The sequence below is a fragment of the Cololabis saira genome, chromosome 15, assembly GCF_033807715.1.
Source record: "Cololabis saira isolate AMF1-May2022 chromosome 15, fColSai1.1, whole genome shotgun sequence".
Lineage (NCBI taxonomy): Eukaryota > Metazoa > Chordata > Actinopteri > Beloniformes > Belonidae > Cololabis > Cololabis saira.
In genome coordinates, this window is record NC_084601.1 from 25,661,351 (window position 1) to 25,686,496 (window position 25,146).

The following is a 25,146-nucleotide window of genomic DNA, read 5'->3' on the forward strand; positions in this document are numbered from 1 at the left end:
AGATGAAGAAATCATCACACAAAAAAACTTTTAATTCAACACTTAGAATCGTAAATATTTCCCAAAGAGAGTAGAGCCTCATTGTTATTTCAAACTCGACACAGCAATTCCAAGAATTCGTAGCTGTGTTAACTGTGTTCAAACATGGGAAGCTGAATAGAAAGGGAGACCCTGTGTGGTTGGAGCGGATTGAGTACTTGGGAGGCTGTGGTTTTGGCTAGGCTGTGTGAAAATGTCATATGCGGTTCAGGGAAGCTGTGAGTTGACAAAAACAGCAGTACAACAGTGGTGGTGAGATCCAGGTCAAAGTATGGCGCTTTTCCACTAGCACCTACTCAGCCCGACTCAACTTGCCTCGGTTTTGCTCTTTCCCACTAGGGGTCTAACCTGCCGAGTAGATACTTTTTCTGTATCTACTCTGCCGAGGTTCTAAGCGGCTGAGTCAGGCTGCATCATCACACTACACGCCACTGATCTTGGGGTTGGAGTCAGACGTGAGTCAGGAGGTGGAAATTAGTGAGAGAGCAACTCGCAGCTTCTTGTTCATTTTATTCAACAGGCAATGGCAGCGCAAATGTCTGTTTTGTGATCAAACTCTGAGGTGCAGATGTTCATAAACCTGGTGGCTGAGGAGAGAATTAAAAAGGGATCTAGACGGGTGATAAGGAACGACCAGATCTACCAGGAGCTCTGTCACTTCATAGCTGCTCACGGCTCCAACTGACTTTTCAGCAGCGCCGAGACAAACTAAAAAACAATTAAAAAGCGTTGCTGCTTGAAGCTTCTCTCACTCTCATTTTTTAACTTGATATCGAACACAAAGACCCAGCAGCACATCTATCATCTCCTCCAGGTTCTACATCTTTAGTGTTGTTGTCTTATTCGTTTAGATCACACAATCAAATACGTCACAGCAGCTTCGCTCCAACCTCCTACTTCTGCTCCAGGTGCTGAATTGTTATGGAAAAGAAACCAGTCCGAGTTGAGTAGAGCCGAGTAGGTTCTAGTGGAAAAACGCCATTAGAGTTTAAGGAAGGCAAGAAGCTGTGGGTCCACAAACCCTCAAATCTGACCTGCGTTGGTGGGTTTAGTGAAAACACTGATCATTTTTGGTCAAAGCTGTGACAAATTTTTGGTCAAAACTGTGACCCTTTGGTTAGGGAGGTCATGGATTTCACAGATACGGAGACATCATAGATATTAACAGGCTTTAATAGACCCCACTCAAATTTAAAAGTACATTATGATACCATTGCTGCCACCAAGGGAAAGGTGATCACTGCTAAAAAGAAACCTCCCTGGAGAAATGCTGCACGGGTCAGAGCGGAAAAAGAGTCAAAAAGCCAAAAACAAAGGTGGAACACTAAACTACAGCTTCATTATGACATCTCTAAAGAAAGACTGGCCATAAATAATACGGAGCTGATCATATATCTCTGATATCATTGCTACAAACAGCAATAATGCACTTCGTTGACAGGCTAACAACCCCCTTAAATTTGTTTGATGATCCCGAAACATTTAAGTGCGACAAACATGCAAAAAAATAAGAAAAAAACTTTTTCACACAACTGTATCTCACTCAAACGAACCTGGATGACATCATACATCACCTGACTTCCACCACGTGCTGCCTTGATACTGTTGGGTTTTTTAAAAGTGTTAAAGTGTTTTAAAGAGCACGATCTTCAAGACATTGGAAATACGTCTCTGTTTTCAGGTATCTTTCATCAGTTCGTAAAACCAGCCGTCATTAAGCCACTTTTCTAGACAGGTCACTCATGAACAGCTATAGGCCTGTATCAAACCACCCCTTTATTAGTAAAATCATGTAAAAAGCTGTTTTTCCAACAGCTGTGTAACCTCCTGACAGTAGATGACTGTTTTAATGTCTTCCAGTCAGGTTTCTGGCCACATCACAGCCTGAGACAGTTCTAGTAAAGGTCCTTAATCAAATCCGCCCCGATACAGATAGCGGCCCCTCTTTTTTTTGCAATTTTTTTGCAAATTCTGTTTATTGACTTTCTCTCAAATAACCAACATACAAAACATTCATAACAACAAGCCCCCCCCCAAGGTCCTCATTAAAAGTACTCAACAGAAAATATGTGAATACATAAAATAAATAGAGTAATAATAATCTAAAGTAAATCTAAAGTAAAGAATAAAAGAAAATAATTAACTGACTTAACTGAAGGGGGAAAAAAAGATGCAGCTATAAATACATACAATGCAATACATTTGTCAAATTCAATTACAATTAGCCCATTTACTGTATATAAGAACAGCAAAGTCACAAGAAAAGGGGCATTGAAAATAAACAGCTATTAACTGTCATCTAATCTTTGTTAATGAGAATCATTGGGCAGATTGTCCATAAAATGTAAAAAGGGTGACCACATGTCATTACATTCTTCAACTTTACCTCTTAGAATGTATGTTAGTTTTCTAATACGAGGTGTGAAGACATCTCTCTTAACCACTGATAGCGACCCCTCTTAAAGCAATAATGTTACTGAACAGAGGAATAGATCCTCTCCCTTTTTCTTTTCCACCATGAAAAGGTGCAATGGAGTCTGGAAAATGGATTGCTAAATCCGATTGCATCCCATAAATTCCATAACTAGTGAACCTCATGTGCATTGGTGTTTTTAATAACGCCCCCATACATGCCTAACAAGTAAGGAAAATGAAACGGTAACTAAAAACATGTTCGCTCAAGCAGGCTGAGTGTGCTAAGAAACCTACTACTCTAATTACACCAGGCACGTACAATCGCCATATAACAGTGTCTTTGATGAGAGTGCTCAGCTGGGAAAAGTCCAACATGTGACTACAGAAACAAAGCCAATGGGATGCGTTTCATGGAAACTCCTTTGTACCTTTGCCCTCAAAGCACCTCGGCATTTAGGTCACAGATCCAGGGGACAAAATGGCCACGGTTACATGATGTTTTTTAATTCGGAATTAATTATTCCGAATTAAATAATTCAGAATTAAACTATTTTCCTTCGAGTTTACATGGAAATAGTAATTCCGAATTGAGGTTTACATGGAAAACACGTTTGGTCGGCTTTATACAATGCCGCTTAAGGTCTGGGGGTTGGGAAGGTTCTGATTGGATAGGGGGGCGGACGTCTTGATGTATTTATGTCTACCGGAAGAAAACAAACGTACTCAATTCCAGGTCCCCTAAAAAAAGCTATTTATTAAATAAATCGTCTCTGCTCTTGACCACCGTTTACTGCGTGCTGCCATCTTGAAACTTTGTTTAGAAAACAAGCCCAGCGCGGAATATAAGCGTCATGGCGACAGACGGGCAAGGGAACGAGCAGCGCAGAAAGACCGGAATTAATTTAAAGCAGAATGAGTGCATACATGATCTGGAATTATTCTATTCGGATTTAAAATCAGAATAAAACCAGCCACTTACTTCGGAATTAAGTTTAATTCGGAATGGCCATTTTAATTCGGAATTAGGTTTTTACATGATAATTTTTAATCATTTTAAATTGGATTTAATTTTAATTCTGAATTAAAGAGGAATTAAACTTCCCATGTAAACGCACTGAATGTTGCATCATGCAGGAAATGAAGGCCAGCTTTCTGTTGGTAGTGTAGGCAACTCATAAAAAGTGACGGGTTCTCAGGAAATTAAATGAAACATCAGCTTTCCACACAATCCAAGAAATATAGCTAAAAAGAAATACACAAAGGTAGGAAAAAAATTGTTGAATTTAGTACTACAAATAGTAAATATATGCAGCACTAATTTGGCTTCAAAATCATCTTCTGACAATTTATTCTCCTCCACCCACCTCAAATGCATTTGAGCAAATATCTGTGAAATACTGTGTTACACTTGAACTTATGCCAAATTGTTATATTGACACAGTATGCAGATACACAAACAACGCTTATGTTTATTTTAGAGAGTTAAAAACCAAAAAAATGGAAAAATTACAATGGTCACATATGTTATGGATTTTGATCAATGGCTTACTGAGGAAGCACAAAGCTGGAACAACATGCTAAAAGGGAGTTACTTACCCACGACCATAAGTGTGAACTCAAAACCTCTCTTTACAGATTTCCTGTAGACTTGGTTGGGAAGGTTGGCAAAGCCCACATATCCATCCAGGGCTTTCTGTTGCTGTATATTTAAAAAAAAAAAAAGAGTATTAGGTCCAGGTAGGACAAAAATGAAAATAATATTTTAGAGGAGGAATTTTTTTTTTCATTATGCACAGGGCAAAAAGGAAAATCAATATTGTGCTTTAAACACCAAAGAAGCCCTAGTAGTCCCTCTCAACAACCATGTGGAGTCATGGAAAATGGATTCCCTGCTTTTAGCAACTGTGACAACACTGAACATGTACGGAAGAGTATTAGGGCCAGGCAGGAATTTCGAGAAAAAAGTTGAAATGTTGAGATTAATGTTGAAGTACAATTTCGAGAAAAAAGTCGAAATGTCAATAATAATGTTGAAGTACAATTTAGAGAAAATGCGAAATTTCAAGAATAAAGTCAACCTTCTATAACAAATAATATAACAAGCGGCGCATTTTGTGTTACAAAATGCCTTGTAGGCCTGTAGATGAACTGGTGAAACTGTACTTCAGAATCGGTGTGGCAGGGTGGAGGAGCTGCAGCCACTCAGGCTGATTAGGGCACAGGTGGGCCCAATCAGCCTCTCCACTCTGCCAGCCTTCATAAGGCATGGCTGCCCAGCAGCTCTCCTGTGATGCTGGGTGTGAAGGTGCTTCTGCACGTGTGGCGGTGATCTTTTGCTGTAATAAAGAGGGTCTGCACGAAACTCCGTGTCTCTCCATCCTTCGGTCGGCCCCGGTAGCACTCGCCCTGCTACTTCTGGCGCCCAACGTGGGGCCCGAAGAATGGACGAGAGAGGCACGGAGCGGGCCCTGGACACGCTCGCCCGGGCCATGGCGGGCATGGCGGCCGCCTTCCGGGACCAGGGCGAGCGGCAGCTGGCCGCCATAGAAGCCCTGGTGGCCGCGGGGCGACCCACCCCTGCACCCCGTCTGAGGTTCGCCGCGGCAGCGCTGGTGGCGCTGCAGCCGATCGGCCGTGAGGCAGTGGCTGCAGGCCACCAGGCGACGGCTCCCGGGACGGAGGCGGAGACGGAGGCGGAGTTGGCGGGGGAGGCGGCTTCGGAGGCGCAGCCGCCAGCGACGGCGGGTCCCGCGGAGACGGGGCCGGACCTGCGGCCAGAGCAGAGTGTGGGGGAAGAGGCGGTCCTGGAGGCGGACCAGCAGCCCGCGCAGGGCTGCGTCGCCGAGGTGAAGGAGGCAGTCGTGCGCGCACCGGGTGGCCCGAGGCCACCATGGGCCCGGCCCCGAGCGCATCCTCCACGGCGGGCGGGCCGACGCTGGGGGCGACCACCCCGACCGTTCCGCGGCTTAGGCCGACGCCGGGGGCGACCACCCGACCAGGAAGCCCGGAGGGTTCCCCTCCCGCTCCGAGGGGGCGGGGGGTAGGCTCGGCCGGACGGACCCCGGCTCGAGGTTGGCGTTGGGGGTGTGTGGCAGGGTGGAGGAGCTGCAGCCACTCAGGCTGATTAGGGCACAGGTGGGCCCAATCAGCCTCTCCACTCTGCCAGCCTTCATAAGGCATGGCTGCCCAGCAGCTCTCCTGTGATGCTGGGTGTGAAGGTGCTTCTGCACGTGTGGCGGTGATCTTTTGCTGTAATAAAGAGGGTCTGCACGAAACTCTGTGTCTCTCCATCCTTCGGTCGGCCCCGGTAGCACTCGCCCTGCTACAATCGGCTTCAGTAACAAAGAAATTATTTCTCTTTTAGCTCATAAAGACGGTGTAGTTATCAGTATTAGGACTCCCCTAACTGGATTTGATGGGCCAGAGGAGACATTTCAATTCACAAAATTGTATTTCAACATTTCGACTTTTTTCTCAAAATTGTATTTCAACATTAATCTCGACATTTCGACTTTTTTCTCGACATTTTGACTTTTTTCTTGAAGTGCACAATAAAAAAAAAAAAATTCCCCTCTCAAATATTTTTTCTCCTGCATGGCCCTAATACTCTTCCGTACAGGAGGGCGTTCAGACAGTGGCACAATGTGAAATTTCCTTGTGCTGTTTTAAGAAACATTTAAAAGCCATTTAAGATACAAACAACAAAAAAGCAAATACACGTGTCCTCATAAACCACTAACATCTGAATGAACTCATATAAAAAAAACAGAAGAAAGCACACATTTGTAGAGTATTAAATTCTTTCGGGGAAGTGGAGTGGTTTTGATATCACTTGCTGTCATCATTGCTTCTGATTCAGTCTGGAGGGTGTGTAAGTACATTTCAACCAACTTCCCAGGAACAACTGGGCCTCCAGCCAAATCGAGTTACTGTTTATTATTAAAAGTGTTTGTTCTTGTCTAATTTGTATTGTCTTGGCTAGAAAAAAGGAACTGGAAAGCAGCTTTTCCCCCATCAGAAATAAACATGTCAACATCCACAAATCCATCCATAAAATATTTAACCCATACAGTATTAAATCCATATCAAGTGCTTTATTCTGTAAGCTTTTCTCATTCCCCTCCAACATTCCCCCTAAATGAGTATCTAAAACAAAATATCTGTATAAGATATAGTCCCTGCTAGGGGTGTAACGATACACTAATCTCACGATACGGTACGATACACGATATTGAAGTCATAACGATACGATACAATATTATAGCAGTATTTTTTTAACAACCTTGCATGAGGAACATATGACTGGAAAAAAATTGTCTTTTATTTGAAAGACACAAAATACAAAACAATGCTGTACGTTTGCCCTATTGTTACAGTTTGTAATTCTTTATAACTGTTTAAGTTTTAAAGAGAAAGCCAGGCCAAACATTTTCCACAAACTGAAATAAAAGTAAATGTCAGGTTTGCATTATGCATCTTCAGTTTCATACAAGTACAAATATTTTGCCACAAACTGAATAGTTTCCTTCATGTATGATTTGATTCGCAAATGCGATGAAAACTGTCGCACTGTACAGCCCTGAAAAAGGTTTAATTTAATAAGGTAAGGCTTAACTCTACACCAGACTTACATAAGTAAAGGTTCAGACCTCAAAACGGGACCGCAAAACGGGACTAGTTTCTTCTGAGCGGAGTAAGATTTTGGTCCGCGGGTCGAGGCGCGGTCGCGGTCAGATGCGCGTTACTAGTCAACACAATAGATTAATATTAATAACCCAATATCGAGATACACTTTATCCACGACACGTTTCGTGACGTTTTTGTATCGCAAAATTTCGTGGCACGATATATTGTTACACCCCTAGTCCCTGCACAAATAGGAGTTGTTCCAATGTTGATACCAGTATTGAAAAAGTCACAGATAAGGTCGAAAAGTATTTACTTCTATACACTGATACCACACTCCTTTATAAACAGAAATGCAATTTTTCTTTTTTTGCTCCAAATAAGTTATCCAACACTGCATTGAAAGTTCCTGTTTTGAATTACCAAGTGGAGAAGTAGTGGCACGCAAGTTGTCGGATCAAGCAAATTATCGTATCTAGCATTAGCATTATGTTAGCAATACTGTTATGGTTTGGTAGTTTCCTGTTTTATTTTGAAGCCTGTGTCTTTGTGTTTCAGTTCTGGGTTGACTTTCCTGTTTCCCATCAGCCCTGATCGTCTGCACCTGTGTCTCGTTATCCCTTGTGTCTTGTCTTTCCCTTGCTCCCTGCTGGTCCGTAATGTTTCCTCCCTCCGTGTTTTCCATGTCAGGTTTTTTGTAGTCACGTTCAGGCTTTGTAGTTTTAGATTCTTGTTCCGGGTTTTTCGCCATCCTGCTAAGCAGCGCTTTTGTTTATTTTTGTTTGTTTGCCAATTAAATAAACCTCAAGAAACTTTATTTTTTTGCCTGGACAATGGACTTTGTTATATCCTGCGTAATTTCACTCCCTAGGTGTCTCAGTGGCCGTTTGATTTGATTCAGTTTATTATAGTTTGATACTTTTGAGTTTTTTTTTGTTTTTTTTTTTTAATTCACCTGGAGGACAAATAGCCACTACACTGGTAGTTGTATTTAACATAAATAAATAAAAACAGGTCTCTTTATTTTTCTAACATGTCTATTCCAGTACTTTCAACATTGAACCATGCACTCTGGTTACACTTTAGAAGCCATCTGCAATGATCAGCTAAACTAAATAGGGACTGCAAGTCATTTATTAGTTTATATAGGAATACTCAGGAATTTTCTAAATAAGTTCATCTTGTGTTTTATAATTTTCCAGCAGCTGATTTCAATGATTTTTCTCCCATTTTCGTTCAACAAAGATTTGATGGGTTCTGCTGAACTTTCAGATGATTTGGGTCTGTATGAAAAGCTAAAGAGCAGCAGTACATCGTTGAAATAATTATGACTTCTCAATCTAAAAATCAGTACTCATGCTGTAACTGTGTCTAGATTAACGACATCAGACTAAAACAAGGACGCGTTAAACATGGGGTTTGTGAGCCTTTACAGAACAGGCATTCATAAGCCTGCAGGACTAAAACTGTGCTACAGACCTCTTTAGATCAAGATGAGAAACAAGCAGATTACTTACAGCTACGTTGGACAGTCAAGATGAAGATAGAAGATAATGCAGTCGTCAAAGTTGGCAGGTCCAGGAGGCAGGAAAAATAACAAAAGAATAAACAATTAATGGAAATTTCAACATTATGTTCATTTCAATGAATGTATTATGCCTGAAAAGTCAGTGAATAATTGTTTTAAATGATACACGAACATGGTGGTGGCTATTCTTCCTGAGCAACTCCACTTTAGTTCACCAAACATATTCCCAGCTGTGTCGAACACTGCCAAGATACTTGTTGGGGAATAAACTCCTTTTCTGAATTAATTTGGCCTAAAATGGCTATGGAAAAGTATTAGGGCCATGCAGGAGAAAAAATATTTGAGAGGGAAAGATTTGTTCTTATTGTACACCTCGAGAAAAAAGTCGAAATGTTGAGATTAATGTTGGAATACAATTTCAAGAATAAAGTGGAAATTTAGCCTTTTTTCTCAACATTTCAACTTTATTCACAAAATTTTGAATTTTTTTATCAACATTTCGACTTTTTTCTCGAAATTGTACTTCAACATTATTTTCTGTGTTCTCCATCCCCTGGATGGAGAACACAAGTCGGACACAGATGGTCAGGTAAAAGCATACGTGAACACTATAGTGGCTAGCAAGCCTATCAAGTCACCCAAGCTTGAGGAAATCCGCAGAGCCACGCAGAATGATGCAGAACTTAAAGGGGACCTATTATGAAAAACACGTTTTCTCTTGCTTTAACATATATAAAGTGGTCTCCCCTCAGCCTGCCAACTCAGAGAAGGAGGAAAGCAACCAAATTCTGCAGTGTCTGTACAGCCGCCCGGATGAGCCATCCAGTGTGATGTGGCTTCTACGAGCCGTTCAGATTCTGCTGATTTTCGTTACGTAACCAAAATGCAAACCACGCCCACAACTATAAAACCGTGTAACTGCATGCGAGCGTCCAACTATTGCGTAGCACTGCGTGACATTGGACGCTCTCTGTCCATCTCCCTCCAGCCAGCTGCCACTTTATTGATGTTTTTGTAGTGAAATGAGGAGGTATCATAGAGATAACTTCTCATTTCAACTAACTGGATCAGCCGTTCCTCATCCATGACTGTTTCCTACAGCGCTTTCAACCGGCTTTTAACGCGAGCGGCAGGAAGAAAATAGAAGCAGGCCGTCCGACAAATGTTCCGCTCAAAACGTTGTGCTGCGTCGCTCCGGCCAGTTAGGACAGTCCCATAGAAAATAAAGCAAATGGATGGATGGAATTGATTTTGTCGCTGACGCTCGCTCGCATCGCATGCAGTTAGGACACGGTAACTCCACTGGCCGGAGCTTCCGCCATTTTTTCTTAGCGGTGCATTCAGGCAGCCAATCAGCACAGTGCCTCATTATCATAGCCTCCCCACCCACTCAGAATCCCGCATAGATAATGAGGCTAGAGAATGGGACGATAAAGACATGGTTTAGAGGCTGAATTTCTAATTTATTTAGCAAAATCAATCAAAAGCTTGTTTTTAAGACATTCAAGGCCTGTTTAAAATAGGTATTAGATACTGCCGGGGCCGGCAGTAGCTCAGGTGGTAGAGTGGGTCATCCAATGATCAGAAGGTCAGCGGTTCGAATCCTGCTCTGTCCCAGTTTGCTGTCGTTGTGTCCTTGGGCAAGACACCTTACCCACCTTGCCCCGTGTGAATGTGTATGAATGTGTGTATACATCTTCAGTTTCATACAAGTAAAAATATTTTGCCACAAACTGAATAGTTTCTCTCGTATATGACTTGACTTTTTTCTTTTCCAGAAATTTAACAACTAAAATTAAATAAATAAATAACTAAAAGTAAATAAATACACTATGAAAAGTCCCAAACAGCTTTACCGTTTTTAGGCTGGAGCTGTGTCTATAATGTTATAATTTCCTGAAAATGTAATAAAGCCTGAAAATGTAATAAAATTTGCACTTAACTGAATCAAAAATTAATAAAATCCAATAATGTAATAACTTCACCAATAATGTAATAAAATATCCTGACGGATATTGTAATAACATTTTTACCAATAATGTAATACCTTATTACATTATTGGGAATTTATTACATTTTCAGGTGGGTCTTTTTTTTTTGTTTTTTTCCAAAACTGATAATGTAATACTTGACAAATAATGTAAGATATATATGTTAATTTTCAGTCCAGAGTTCTACATTTTGTTTTTTAAATAATGTAATGTAATAATGTAATACCTTATTACATTATTGGGAATTTATTACATTTTCAGGTGGGTCTTTTTTTTTTTTTTTTTCCAAAACTGATAATGTAATACTTGACAAATAATGTAAGACATATATGTTCATTTTCAGTCCAGAGTTCTACATTTTGTGTTTTAAATAATGTAATGTAATAATGTAATACCTTATTAAATTATTGGGAATTTATTACATTTTCAGGTGGGTCTTTTTTTCTTTTTTTTTCCCCAAAACTGATAATGTAATACTTGACAAATAATGTAATATATATGTTAATTTTCAGTCCAGAGTTCTACATTTTGTGTTTTAAGTATCTAAGAATGTTATATACACTGGATTTGAAACATCAGAATGACTATTGGGTTAAACTGCAGACTTTGAGTACCATGTAATACATTCCCAATAATGTAATAAGGTATTACATTATTATTACAATATCCGTCAGGATATTTTATTACATTATTGGTCAAGTTATTACATTATTGGGCTTTATTACATTATAGGGTGCTACAAGCTGTTTTCTGTTTTCTGTTAACAGTTACTGCTAAATATTAAAAGCCTTACATACAATACAAGTCGTGTCTTCCCTCATTTCATGACAGTTGTTATGGAGGAAAGTCATTTGACCCGACTGTGTGTTTAGTTTTATGTTTTACCACATCAGTCTATAAGCAGGGTTGAGCTAACAAGAATAACACAACTGTTGAACGAGTCTACCTCAGACTAAAGTCCCATTTCTCAAGCTTATATCGGTAAAACTTTACAAAGCTAAGGGCACTTACCCATTATGCTTGGTTCCCTGTCAGCCTCGGTGAGCAGGGCAGCTCCGCGGGACATTCCTCCGGAAAACTCACCACACAAGTCCGACAACTGCTGCTACAGGGCACGGCACGCCCGCTCTGGCCGTACGACCTTAACGACTCATTTATGGTTCCGCGTTACACTAAGGCGTAGCCTATGGCGTCGGGTACGCGGCGATGCGTACCCTACGCCGTAGGCTACGCCGTCGATTTCACTCGGAACCATAATTCAGGTACGACCTTAACTGGGCGTAACTTTTTTTTTAATTTAAAATATCTTTATATACAAACAACAAGGCATCAATCTTTATCATTTTTTTTCAGGTCATAATTTATATGCATGGTCTGCCAAAGAAGGTATCCAAGATGGTGAACATAATTCTCATTTTGGGTAAATAGCATATACATAAAAATAAATGGAAAAACAGCAAACCCTCCATAGTATGTTTTAAAAACGAAATAAAAAATTATTATCAAAAGAAAATCATTCTATACATGATTTATATGAAACCATGTTAAAGTCTCTTGCTCTTTAATTTACAAATTTTGCTACGCTTAAACACTTTTGTTGGAATGTCAACCCCTGTGATTATTTTATTTTGTGATTATTTTATTTTATTTTTTTATTTTTTTTTATTTAATCTAGAAGATTATCTTGGAAATTTTTTTATAGATTTACATATTCGCTTGTGTGTTGTGAACTTATGTTTCAGTTGCAAACTAATGTTTCCTCAAAGGAATTTTGTACTTTTGAAATGTTGAATAAAGTTTGTTTAAAAAAAATCTTTATCATTTTTTTCCTTCTTTATTGAACACAATAAAACAACATAGAACAGTAATTAAACATCTTCTCGTAAGGATGATAGTAGGCTTATTCTATTCTTAGTGGACATAATATGAGATGCTGTCAAATATAGAGCTATATAGAAAAACAATTAACTATATATTGAAATAAAAGACAAACAGGGGTTTTTATAAGGTGCAAACTATAAAAGTATCACAGTATTTAAAATCAGGCAAACAAAAGTGCCAAAAAGAGGAGCAAGGACTGAGGCATGCATCAAAAAATCAGAAAACAAGATATATCGTCACAAATCTTTTTAGCCATTTTGTTGGAGTCTATTTTTCTTAGGGATAAGAAGAATAATTTAAAATCATTTAAAAAACCAATCAAAGGAGGGTTTGCTATTCCTCCACTTACTACAATGAATATGATATTTACCCATGAGAATAACTATATTTATTATGTCAGATACATTCGACTTCAAGTTATCTATATAGAAAAAAATATGAGCGATATCAAACAATCTTTATCAAAATGCTTCAAGAAACAGATGCATTTGAGAGAAAACCGAAGGAAAAGAAACTAAATAAATGAAAATGAAAATAATGAAAGGGGCTAGAGCTTATTATCCAATAAATTATATTCAACAATTATGTTCAAAAGTTGTATTGCATTTCTTTTTGTCAGGAGTTTAAGGGCATTAGAAAAATGAAGAAATGCATGTCTCTAGTTCATGATATCTCCCAAAATATGTTCTATTTTCTTATTATATTTTAGTATTATATTTCCTCCACAAGCATTTTGTGTGTTTTGTTTATAAATTGTGTTCAATAAAAAAAAACTTTATTGACGCTGACAACGACTGAAATACTTAGCGCATTACCGCCACCTACTGGAACGGAGTGAGGGAACAGGCAGCGGTTCCATACATCCGCCTTGAAAAGAAAAGGAATGAATAAATTATAACTTCTCAAGTATTTTGGTTTTACCAAGATGCCCAAGTGGGATACTCAGTTCTTGAGTTCCAATTCTTCAACCATCCTTCTTCTTGCTACCTCATATTTATTTCTGACAGACAGTTTTTGACTTTGACTACAGGCTCCTGGCACCTGCAGGTCAACAATCACCGTCACAGACATAAGACTACTGTGGACCAGAGTAATCACACTTGCTTGTAGTATGTTTCCCTAATCTATATAAAGTACTGTTCAGTCCTGTATACCTAAATCTTAATATTAACCTTTCTTTTTCATATTTTTTTGTACTTGTCATCATTTCTCAAAAGTTCCTTTGAATTTGATAAAGTGATCTCCTCCTCCACCCACTGTTTTTGACATCTTTCCTTTTGTTTTGGCTTAATTGTGCCCTTGGTGCTAGAACATGACCAAGCTCCACATCTCACAGTAGCTGTTTTGTTGTTCTGAATGCTTCATTTTTGTATCTACAAGCAAAGAGTTGATGTAATTTTCCAAAAGTCTCCAGTTTCAGCCCATCTTTCTAACATACCCTGATTTGTTAAGTTTGGTTTCTTGTCAACATGTAGTTTGATAAATGACAGTCTTGCTTTTTTAAGATTTGCTTTCAACAGTACAGTCCTCCTTGGGTGTGTTTTGCTCTAGTGATGGATGGTGTGGTCTGACCTTAGAGTTCACCTTGAATCTCTTTGGAAGTTGTTCTGAGCTCTCTGTTGTCATTTGTATTATCCGTCTCTTCAGTTATCAGTTTTCCTGTTCCAGCCATATCCAGGGATATTATTAGTTATAGTCCCATGGACCCTAAACCTTTGACTGCAATTTCCAGCTGTAGCCACAGGAACATCAAGCTGCTTGGAGATGGTCTGTAATAGCTTTTACCTTTAACATGCTTGTCTAGAATGTTCTTTCTGGACTCATCAGACAACTCTCTCCTTTGTTTTCTCTGGTCTGGTCTGGTGAACACCATGATACCAAACAGCAGAGTGACAACTTTTATCCCTTTAAATGGTCAGTCTGACTGCATTGATCATTTTCTTCATTAATTTATAAAAGGTTGGAAGTTAATGTATTTGGTCCATAAATGAGACTGTTTAATTTTTAATTTTCATCACCGTAAGAATCAGAATCAGAATCAGAATCAGAATCATCTTTATTGGCCCGGTTTGAACATTGTCCAACAAGGAATTTGACTCCGGTTATTTTGCTCGCTGTATCCAGATTTAAAAATAGCAAACAGAAAAAAACAAAACAAATGTGGCACTTATTGACATATATACAATTAAAGAACTGAAGGTGCAGCAGTATGAGGGAGAAAAATGGCTCTAAATAAAATAAAAAAATATATACAATTTAAGTGTAAGCAAGCATGTCCTTGATCAGACCCTCGTATCCCGACTCGTGCCCACCTTTGATCAGACCCAGGATGGTTGTGTATTCCGCGTATTAATGGTGACGGTGTCGTCCCGGGTGAAGACGCAGTCGCTGGATTACAAGGTGAAGAGTTGTGGAGACCCTGTGCTGACTGGCTGAGGTACTGTCAACATTTGGGTGAGTAGGACCCAGGAATTCAATTAAATTACATTTTATCTATGTAGCATCTATTACAACAGAAGTTTTTCAATTCAATTCAATTTTATTTATATAGCGTCTATTATAACAGAAGTTGTCTCTAGGATCTTTCCAGAGACCCAGAACATGACCCCCGAGCAACTATTACATAAACATAACAGAAAACTGGCAGGTAAAAAACTCCCCTAGTGGGAGAAAAACCTTAAGACAAACAGTGGCAAGAAAAACTTCCCTTTAGGAGGGAAGAAACCAGGACCAGGACCTGGATCATAAGGGGGGACCCTCCTGCTGAATACCAGCTGGGCAGAGCAGGAAAAGAGAAAACAGACAAAGAGAATGAAGAACAGAGAAAGGAGAGGTGGGTGTTGAGGGGTGGCATCCATTGCAAATCTGAAATGAGAGAAACAGGAAAACACGCAACGGACACACAAGCCTCTGGAATCTGCAAGAGAGAAAAAAAACGAACAGACACGGGAACAGGCAGAGACACAAACAGCAACCATTCCAGGTCCCTGGGACTGACTCAAAGCCAGGCTACTGCAATTATCTGTCCCCCAAAACTGTGGAGTGAGTATGGAGGTGAGTGAGCAGGTGTGTATGTCTGTGTTACTGTGTGTGTGTAATAGTCCAATCGATGCTCCACCTTAACTGTAACTATAGTGGAGGAGGGAGGGCGCAACCCCGCCACCCAAGAGACCAGAAGCCAACAAGGAAGAACCCGGAACCCAGGCCACCAGCAACCCCACAGAGGGCCAGAAGAGGGTGGGAGGAAACCCCCCGTTAGCAAGGCCCGCCCCCTCCCAGCGGCGACAGAGGGGACCCGCGGGCGGAGCCCCCACCACCACAGCCCCCTCCTTCAAATTCATCTAAACTGTCATCTTCCAAGTTATTTTTGACTTGAAAAAGAATTACTGCCATCCCAACCATGTCCCATCCTCATCCTGTGAATTATCATCACCACCACCACAGTGCACAGAATCATGTGGAAAACCACGTTTTATAACTGTTTCCATGTTCTTTGAACTTAACACGCCATTCTTTTTGTGTCTCCTGATTTAACAGCGCCATCGAGTGGGCTTTTATATCCATTGCAGTTTAAGTGTGACTTCAAAGGTTCCTTAAGACCTAAGAACATACTGTACAAGTTCTTCTCATTTCTCTAATTTGTTTTTCTGTTCTTCCTCTTGGCAGTTATTTTGATCTGAGCTCAACATTGTGAGGGATGTCTCCAATCCTAATATAAGAGAAGAAAAGGGTTTGTCGGGGTATTAATAAGTGTGTAAGAGCCGAGCCATTTATAGTCACTTTAACTTAGGCTTATTAGTCTTATTTATCCTGTCTTTATTTATCTACTAGGGGGGGTGTTTTTTTTACAATTTATAAGCGAAAACACATATTTATACAAACTTCTTGTGGAGGAAATACAATACAATATAAGAAAATAGAACATATTTTTGGAGGTTTCATGAACAAGACATATACACAAACAATAAGGTAAACATAAATAAAATTAATAACAAAAACAATAAAGCGGAAAGAGATTAAAATAAAAGATACTTTGATATATCAGCTAATAATTGTTTTGCAGAGTTATTTGACTTAATTTTTTTTATAGAGGCAAAAAACCGTTTGAAATCATTTAAAAAACATTGGAAAGAGGGCTTACAGTTTATAGGATATTTAGCCAGTAAAAGAATGACATTAACCAAGAGAGACACTGAATTGTCAATTGTATATATGTAAAAAATAATATTAGCGATTTCTAATTTTGGGATGTTGTTCATTTTTTAGGTATATGTACAAGTGTGCTCACTAATGTGGCAAGGCCGCCCGTGGAAGGTGGGGATCACACGGTTCTTATTTTAACGTCACAGCACAGGATCAAATTAATATAGTGGCCTGCTTTATGGGCAAAAGAAATCTTTGATAATTTTTAATAAATAAACAGGAATGCCACCCAACATACCGTAGCTGGGAGGGAATATGTAAAAAATCATAAAGATTGTGCACTTGGTGACACGTTTTTGATATTTGGCATGGTGTAAGGTATAAAAATAAGGTTTTCAAAAACCACCGCAAACAAATTGGGATGGCTCCTAGTGGCCTGTTTGCAGAAAATTAAAAATGGCTCCCGCCGAAAAGACCAAAGGTCATATTTAAGCTTCTCTTAGTCCTAGATTGTTGTATATGGTCACTTTCTCTACTTTTTTGGTGCTAGGAATTCAGGCAGGCAGGCAGGCGGAAGCAGCAACAGGATGATCAGAGGGGAGGGGGGGGGGCGTCAGCAGCACACAGCAGACATCCACGTAGGCAGGTGGAAGCAGCAATGGGATGACCAGGGATGGGGGGGGGACCGGGACGCAGCTCCCGAGGCTCGAGACAAAAGAGAAAAAAGGGGGGCCAGCACAAGAAACTACAGGAACAATGGACGAAAATGATAGCTATGAGATATTTATAATAAATAAAAATGCTAATGGAGAAGAGAGGAAGGGAAAAGGAGAGGAGAAGAAGGGTGAGAGGCACCGCCCAGCGGATCATATCAGGGCCCCCCTGCAGCATAAGCCTATAGCAGCATATCTACCGCAAAGCTATATTTGAGACTAACTATTATAGTCTTGTTCTATAGCTGCAACTATGACTACTGACTCTAACACTAGAGCTTACACTAACTAGAGTTTACACTACCTATTTCATGGTCATGTTGAAGGTAAAATTTAATTTTTTAAGGTTATTTTTTGCACAAAAAACTCCATATCTCTAGAATTTAGTCACATAGAAAAATTATATAGGGCTCTAGACCCATATTTTCACCCCCAAGGATTTTCTGTTAATTGGACAGATCACTATCACTGTAGTGTCAATCTCATTGGGTGAGCACATTGGCCTTAATTCAGGCTTAAGATGAACATAACCAAGTTATATAATAATAATAATACACAAACATGGCCATCCCTGAAAAAAGAACATGTGGATAGGATCATGTGTTCTCTAAAATCTTTGAAAAAAGTCTCGGCACTGATGTTTCCTTTCATATAGAAAATAATTACCATACCACCAAAGATGCAGTGTTCTGAACTGAGCACTGATTACAGGCCGCATGGACAGACCCACCAACCCAACCCACCCACCCCTGTATCTTTTTACTGTACAGCCGTAAGCACTCATGCATAAACCACATAATGCAGTCAGGAACTAGTAGAAGAGGTGGCTGCGATCTCCAGAAGCAGCTCATTATGAAAGAAATGCAAGTAAACTATACTCATTAGTGCAGGAAAGGGATAGCTTCAAACCTGTTTTAGGATTTTAAAATGTACACAAACACATATGCCAGGCAAGGAGACTGTATATACTTTTAGACTCTAATCCAAGATTTTTTATTACTTTACATTTTTTATACCAACGGAGAAAAATATATCTGTTGCTGTCAGCTCAATATCAAGCGTCAATCAATCCAGATTCAGACAGAACACAATGTCTAAAGAAGTGATGCCTAAGGTGTCACAAACTGAAAATCATTTTTATTATTTAGTAAAAACTTCAAGAAAGATTCACAGTATATTAAAAAACAGCTGATGTAGAATTACCATAAATCTTCCACTTATTTTGAAAAAAGTTAGAGCAATAGTTGTGAAGCAAGCAACTAGTAACAAACTTTAAAATACATCACTTCATCTTAGCTCTCATTAGTTACATCAATAGTATATATATATATATATATATATATATATATATATATATATATATATATATATATATATATATATATATATATATATATATATACTGTGTGTGTGTGTGTGTGTGTGTGTGTGTGTGTTTAGTTTAGTTTAGTTTATTTAGCACATAACATAAAAAAAAGAACATTACACAAATAAGTGCAGTTAAAAGAAACTGTGCAGGGAGGAGCGAGCAAGCCAGTAGGCTTATGAGGAGCCCCCACCTAATAACATTTAACAAAATCCTTATGAGGATATAAAATCATAAAAATAAAAATAAATCATAAAAATTGCATGTAGAACATGAATGAAAATAAAATAATAAAAAAAAAAAAAAATAATAAAAAAAGATTTAAAAAAAATTACTGTAGCCTACACATGATCATGAAAATATGAGTATAAAGCTGAACAAATGGCAACACAGAATATGAAGTGCAAAAGAACATTAAGAGCTTTCTTGACTACATTTTTGAATTAAATGCTCTCTTGAGCGACTTTTGAACATGGATAGGGACCTACAAGGTTTTGCAATATGGTACCAACTATTCCAGACTTTGACACCTCTAAATCTAAACAAAAATTGGCTTCTTGATTCCAGACATTTAGGCAGATGTAGGGCTAGGGGCCTGCCGAGTTGAGTAGGAATGAATTTGAGAGTTAGTGGCAAAGTATGAACTAAAGTGCTCAGGAACATTTCCTTCTGAGGAAAATATCTTGTAAAGAAAAATGCATATTTGGTAACTGTTGATGTCATAAATAGTAAGAATCTTTAGATTTTTAAATAAGGGAGCAGCAGTAGCATCCCAGACAGATCGAGATGCAAGTCTTACAAAACGATTCTGGAGAATTAAGATTTTATGGAGAGTAGTTGTAAATGTACTCCCCCAAACAATATTGCAATATGAAAGGTGAGGATAGATTAAACTGTAATAAAGAGTAAGTAGACACTGCTTAGAGACAAGGTGTCTAACTTTCCTTATTATGCCAATAGATTTGTTTATTTTCTTACTCACACAATAAACCTGTTCTCTCCAACACAAACGCTCATCAATAATTATTCCTAAAAATCTTGTAGATGACACTTGGGGCATCTCTGTAGACTCAATTGTAATTTTAGATAAATCCTTGTTGTATGATTTTTTGCCACTAAAGATAATAAAATTTGATTTTTTTATATTCAGAGATAACTTGTTAATTTTAAACCATGTGACAAAGGCATCTAAGCCAGCATTCACATTACTTATTAAAGAATTAAAGTTTGAGTTTGAGAGAACCAGCGTTGTGTCATCTGCAAACATAATTGGGGAAAGAACGTTTGAGATGTTACACAAATCATTTATATAGATGAGGAATAATAGTGGACCAAGGATGGATCCTTGAGGAACTCCACAATGAAGTTGTAATCTGTTGGAATGGCAGCCATATACAGAGACAAACTGTGTTCTGTTTGAAACATAGTTTGACAACCATTGATGAGTATCTTTATGGAAGCCATATTTGTGTAGCTTGGCCAATAAGATACCATAATTTATGGTATCGAAGGCTTTTGAAAAGTCTAGGAAGACACTACAAGCAAACTCACCTTTTTCTAGGGCTGATATAATCTTGTCAACCAGGTGAATTAGAGCCATAGAAGTGGAATGATTCTTTCGGAAGCCGTACTGATGTTTAAAAAGAATTACATTGGAATTTAAATGAAAAATAATCCTTTTGTAAACAATTTTTTCTAAAATCTTTGAAAAGCATGGCAAAATAGAAATTGGCCTATAGTTGTTGAAACAGCAAGGATTGTCTGCTTTAAACAAAGGAATAACTTTTGCAATTTTTAAGTCATATGGAACAACTCCTGTCTTTAGAGACAGGGAAAAAATATGTGTGTGTGTGTGTGTGTGTGTGTGTGTGTGTGTGTGTGTGTGTGTGTGTGTGTGTGTGTGTGTGTGTGTGTGTGTGTGTGTGTGTGTGTGTGTAATCGCAAAGAAGACCCTGTAATGAAAACATCTACAATTAGAAATAACTGTTAAAATGAGGGGGTTTTTCAGACATGTCGATAGTCCAGTTTAGGCGTAATGGAAACATATTTTCAATTTTGCAATGTTTCCGGTATCACTGCATGTGGTAGTTGGACCATGTGGTAGTTTTGTAACCAGTGCAGGCTCATGCGAACACCACTGCACCTTAAATGGATTGCTAGGATGGTCCTCCGATGTGGAGACCAGAGGAGAACAGCACACATGTTGACATTTACTTTTAAAGCATCAATTGGTAAATTGCCAACATCTCCAGACTTCTGTCTTTTTTACATCTCCAGACTTCTGTCTTTTTAAACAAACAGCTATAGCACAAGACGATGGGATGCTTTTAAATGTCCCCCGGATGCAGTCAGATCTTGGTCAAACCTCATTTTCCTTTTATGCCCCTTCATTATGTGAGTTGCAAGATAAAAACAACCTAAAGCCCTCCCTACTGTAAAAGTGTTTAAAGGTATTTTAAAAACAGCCCTTCAAGAAACAAGTTGCTGTTTTTAAATTAATGTTCATTTAAGATTGTCCTGTACTGTTGATTTGATGTAATTTATGTCTTCATCGTATATATATGGAGGATTTTTAGTGCCAAAATTAAATAAATATATCATTAATTAATAAATTAAATGTTTAATCAATTAATTTAAATGGGAATTAAATATATCATTCATTCATTAAATGTGTCATTAATTTCAATTGGAATTAAATATGTCATTAATTAAAATACAATTCATTTTAAGTAAAAAATATATTTAATTATTTCAGTATTTAATTAATTAATGACACATTTAAATAATGAAAGATATATTTAATTCCCATTCTAATGAATTAATGAAACATTTAATTAATTCATTAATTAATTAATTAATTAATTAATTAATTAATTATGTATTTATTTATTTAATTTTGGCACTAAAAATCCTCCATACATACTGTATATGTATGTTTTTTTGTCTTATATATGAAACTGCTGTCTTGACTCGCTGGAAGAAGAGATCTTGTATTTCAATGGTACATTTTCTGGATAAATAAAGGCTAAATAAAAAAATAAAAAAACAAGGTGAGTGTTTTAACAAATGACAAAACCTGCTCCTTTTACAAAGAAATGTTTTTTATTCAGATTTGAGACTTTTTCCCATGAATATCATTGAACTATAATCCAGAGGAGGATACAACAAAAAAAGGGGAGCTTAGTGAGGCACACTGAAAAGTGAGATTTTTCTGATGCCACCTACACAGTCCCACACAAGGAGAGGCTGCGAGAGAGGAGAAGTGGTAGCACATATATGAACTTTTATCAATTTCACAACAGATGATTTTCCACAATATTTAAGCTTAACAAAGAGGCTTTTAGCTAAAGTGGGCTTTGATTAATTTGAGCATGAATCAGATGGAGGTTTACTAAGATCCAGATTTTTCAAACTTTGTAATAGATTTCCTATGCTTTCCTTCACCAGGGATGTGGTTTGGTTAGGTTTAAATCTAAATGATGGACATTTAATTATTTGCCAAAGATGCACTTTCTGAATAGATTACAACTGTGCAAACATTAAAGGAGAAAACCTGTTTCTTCTGAAACATACAATATGTAGACTGCACACATACTATAGTTTTATTCCTCAGAGGTGAGACATTTATATCTGTGGCTGCAGATCTTCATAACACCTCCTCAATAATGCAGTACAGAAACTGGAGTTTGGTGAAATTAATGTTGAAGGTGTTAGAAAATGATATGAGAGTCAGACATCAGGTGTGCACATATCTAAAAACGGACTATTTTCACAGGCGTGCCAAGGTGCAGATTTTTCCAGGTCCCAGCCCACATACTGTACAGCAAGCTGAAACAAAACCTGTGACCTCATATTCAGAATAAATCATGTTAGAAACAGCCTCAGTAGCAGAGGAGGTAAAAACAGAAGCATTGTGGGAGTTATTATGGCCTCAACATCTCATATTTAACACAGATGTTTCCAAAGGTTTAGATTACCTTACTTTTACATAATGCTGTGTTTGGGCCACAGTCCTGCGTTGAACATGGAAAGACTTGATTCCAATTCTGAGGCCTAACTCTGAGGCCTAACTCTGAGGCCAGCCTTGATTTCTTAGAGTCGACCGCATGGTTCGAAAAGGAACCTCCTTAAAGACTCAAAGCACTGGCAGGCTTTGCATTTACGGCCCTTTGGGGATAAGGAATAGCCCCCTCATTGGGCATGAACCCCAAAACGCAGGAGGGGCCGTTGACGATTTATGGCAGCCTGGGCTCGGCTATAAAGAGCAGGCTCCCCTCTTTCGCTTTCTCTCTTTCCTCCTCTCTTGCTCCCAAGATGTCTTCTACCTCTGACCTGTCCACGGTCCCATGGAGTGGTACCTCCGCCGCCTCCGGAACCGGCGCGTCCAGGACCGCTTCAGGAACCGGCGCGTCCAGGACCACCTCCGGAACCGGCGCGTCCAGGACCGCTTCAGGAACCGGCGCGTCCAGGACCGCCTCAGGAACCGGCGCGTCCAGCCTGGGCTCGGCTATAAAGAGCAGGCTCCCCTCTTTCGCTTTCTCTCTTTCCTCCTCTCTTGCTCCCAAGATGTCTTCTACCTCTGACCTGTCCACGGTCCCATGGAGTGGTACCTCCGCCGCCTCCGGAACCGGCGCGTCCAGGACCGCTTCAGGAACCGGCGCATCCAGGACCACCTCCGGAACCCGGCGCGTCCAGGACCGCTTCAGGAACCGGCGCGTCCAGGACCGCCTCAGGAACCGGCGCGTCCAGGACCGCCTCAGGAACCGGCGCCTCGGCGACCGACGCCTGCAGGACTGCCGTGACGAACCTCCGGCGTGGCGCCGGGGTGGGTCGCACTGCGGGTCCCGCCGGCGCTGGGGCCGCCTCAAGAGCCATTGCTTGGCGGCCTGCAGCCTCTGCTTCCCAGCCTGTCGGCTGCTGCGCCACCAGCCCCTCCAGCGCTGCGATCTGCTGCTCCCCCTGGCCCTGCAGCAGGGCGGCCAGGTCCGTCAGCACCTGTGCAAGCGCCTCCAGGGTCCGCTCCCCGCATTCCTCCTCCATCCTGTCGGGCCCCACGTTGGGTGCCAGTGTAGCAAGGCTAGTGCTATGGGGGTCACCCGACAGGACAGAGGACACAGGGTTTAGTGCAGGAACGCCTTTATTCTCACCCAGACACACGTGCAACTGATTGGGCACAGGTGTGCCCAATCAGCTGAGTGGCTGCTCCTCCACCCTGCCACAATCTCATAGCCATCATTGTTGTCCATCGTTCTTGTAGTTTGTTGTGCTGCCCCCCCCCTCCTCCCCCCTTTTCGCTTTTGTGTATGTTTGCAGGCTGGAGCTTCAGTAGCTGCTTGCTGACCTGAAGCCCCCTCCTCTGATCATCCCAATGCTGCTTCCACCTGTCTGTGTGGATGTCTGTTATATGCTTGCTGACATCCTGTCTGTTTGTTTTCTCTTTTCCTGCTCTGCCCTGCTGGCCTCCGGCAGGATGGTCCCCCCTTATGATCCTGGTCCTGCTCAAGGTTTCTTCCATCCTATAGGGGAGTTTTTACCTGCAAGTGCTTCTATAATCATTACTTGGGGGTCATGTTCTGGGTCTCTGGAATGTGCGCCTAGAGACAACTTCTGTTATAATAGACGCTATATAAATAAAATTGAATTGAATTGAATTGAAACAACTGGGCCCAGGAGATTACATACTGTACATTCACCTACTGAGGACAGCAAGATGTCTGGCCTCCTATGTTGCTGATTCCACTTATGACATATGCTGACTTTTGACCTGTTCTCCCCTGGGACCTAAACAGCCTCTCTTGTTCTGTTGGACTATCTTTAAATACATGTTTTTCTAATTACATTTTATTGAATGTTTGTTCAATGTCAACATAATGACCACAATATAATATCAATAAAACTGATCTGTAGAATACTATATGGTTCTTTATAGAACCCTCAGAGGACAAGATGGTTATTGGTGAAAACCTTTGAAAAGGGATGTTTTTTTACAACCCCCTGTTTAAGTTCTAGATGAAACCCTTGAAATTCTCCCACTATGGGAGTTTTTACCTGCCATTGTTTATATAATAATTGCTCAGGGGTTTATGTTTATGTTTATGTTTATGTTCATGTTCTGGATCTCTGGAAAGCGTCTAGAGATAACATCTGTTGTATTAGACGCTATATAAATAAAATTGAATTGAATTGAATTGAAAATACGAAAGGGTTCTTTGTGGATCTCCCTCTTTGTAGAACGTCTCATGGAGGGTTCTGGGTGAAAACTTAGACAAACAGTTCTAGGTATAACCCTTTATGTTGGGTATAACCCTTTATAACCCTTTATGTTGGATTCCAGGTAGAAACCTCCAAAAGGGTTCTAGGTGGAACCTAGTAATTTCACCATATCTTTGCGCAATTATCCTTCCATTCTGTGCAATATCTATTTAGTTTTCTATAGACAACAAG

The 25,146-nt window shown here is 39.6% G+C and overlaps 1 protein-coding gene across 2 annotated transcripts in view; it reads right to left on the reverse strand.

The window, feature by feature from the left end:
- The window catches only part of LOC133460549 (septin-7), a 34,405-nt gene extending 30,252 nt beyond the window's left edge, over nt 1-4,153 (reverse strand). For both annotated transcript variants that reach the window (XM_061741172.1, XM_061741171.1), the window contains exon 1: nt 4,051-4,153. In XM_061741172.1, coding sequence (XP_061597156.1) covers nt 4,051-4,060 — 10 coding nt within the window. In that variant the 5' untranslated portion in view covers nt 4,061-4,153. The remainder of the gene's footprint in view (nt 1-4,050) is intronic.
- Between the last annotated feature and the right edge of the window lie 20,993 nt (nt 4,154-25,146).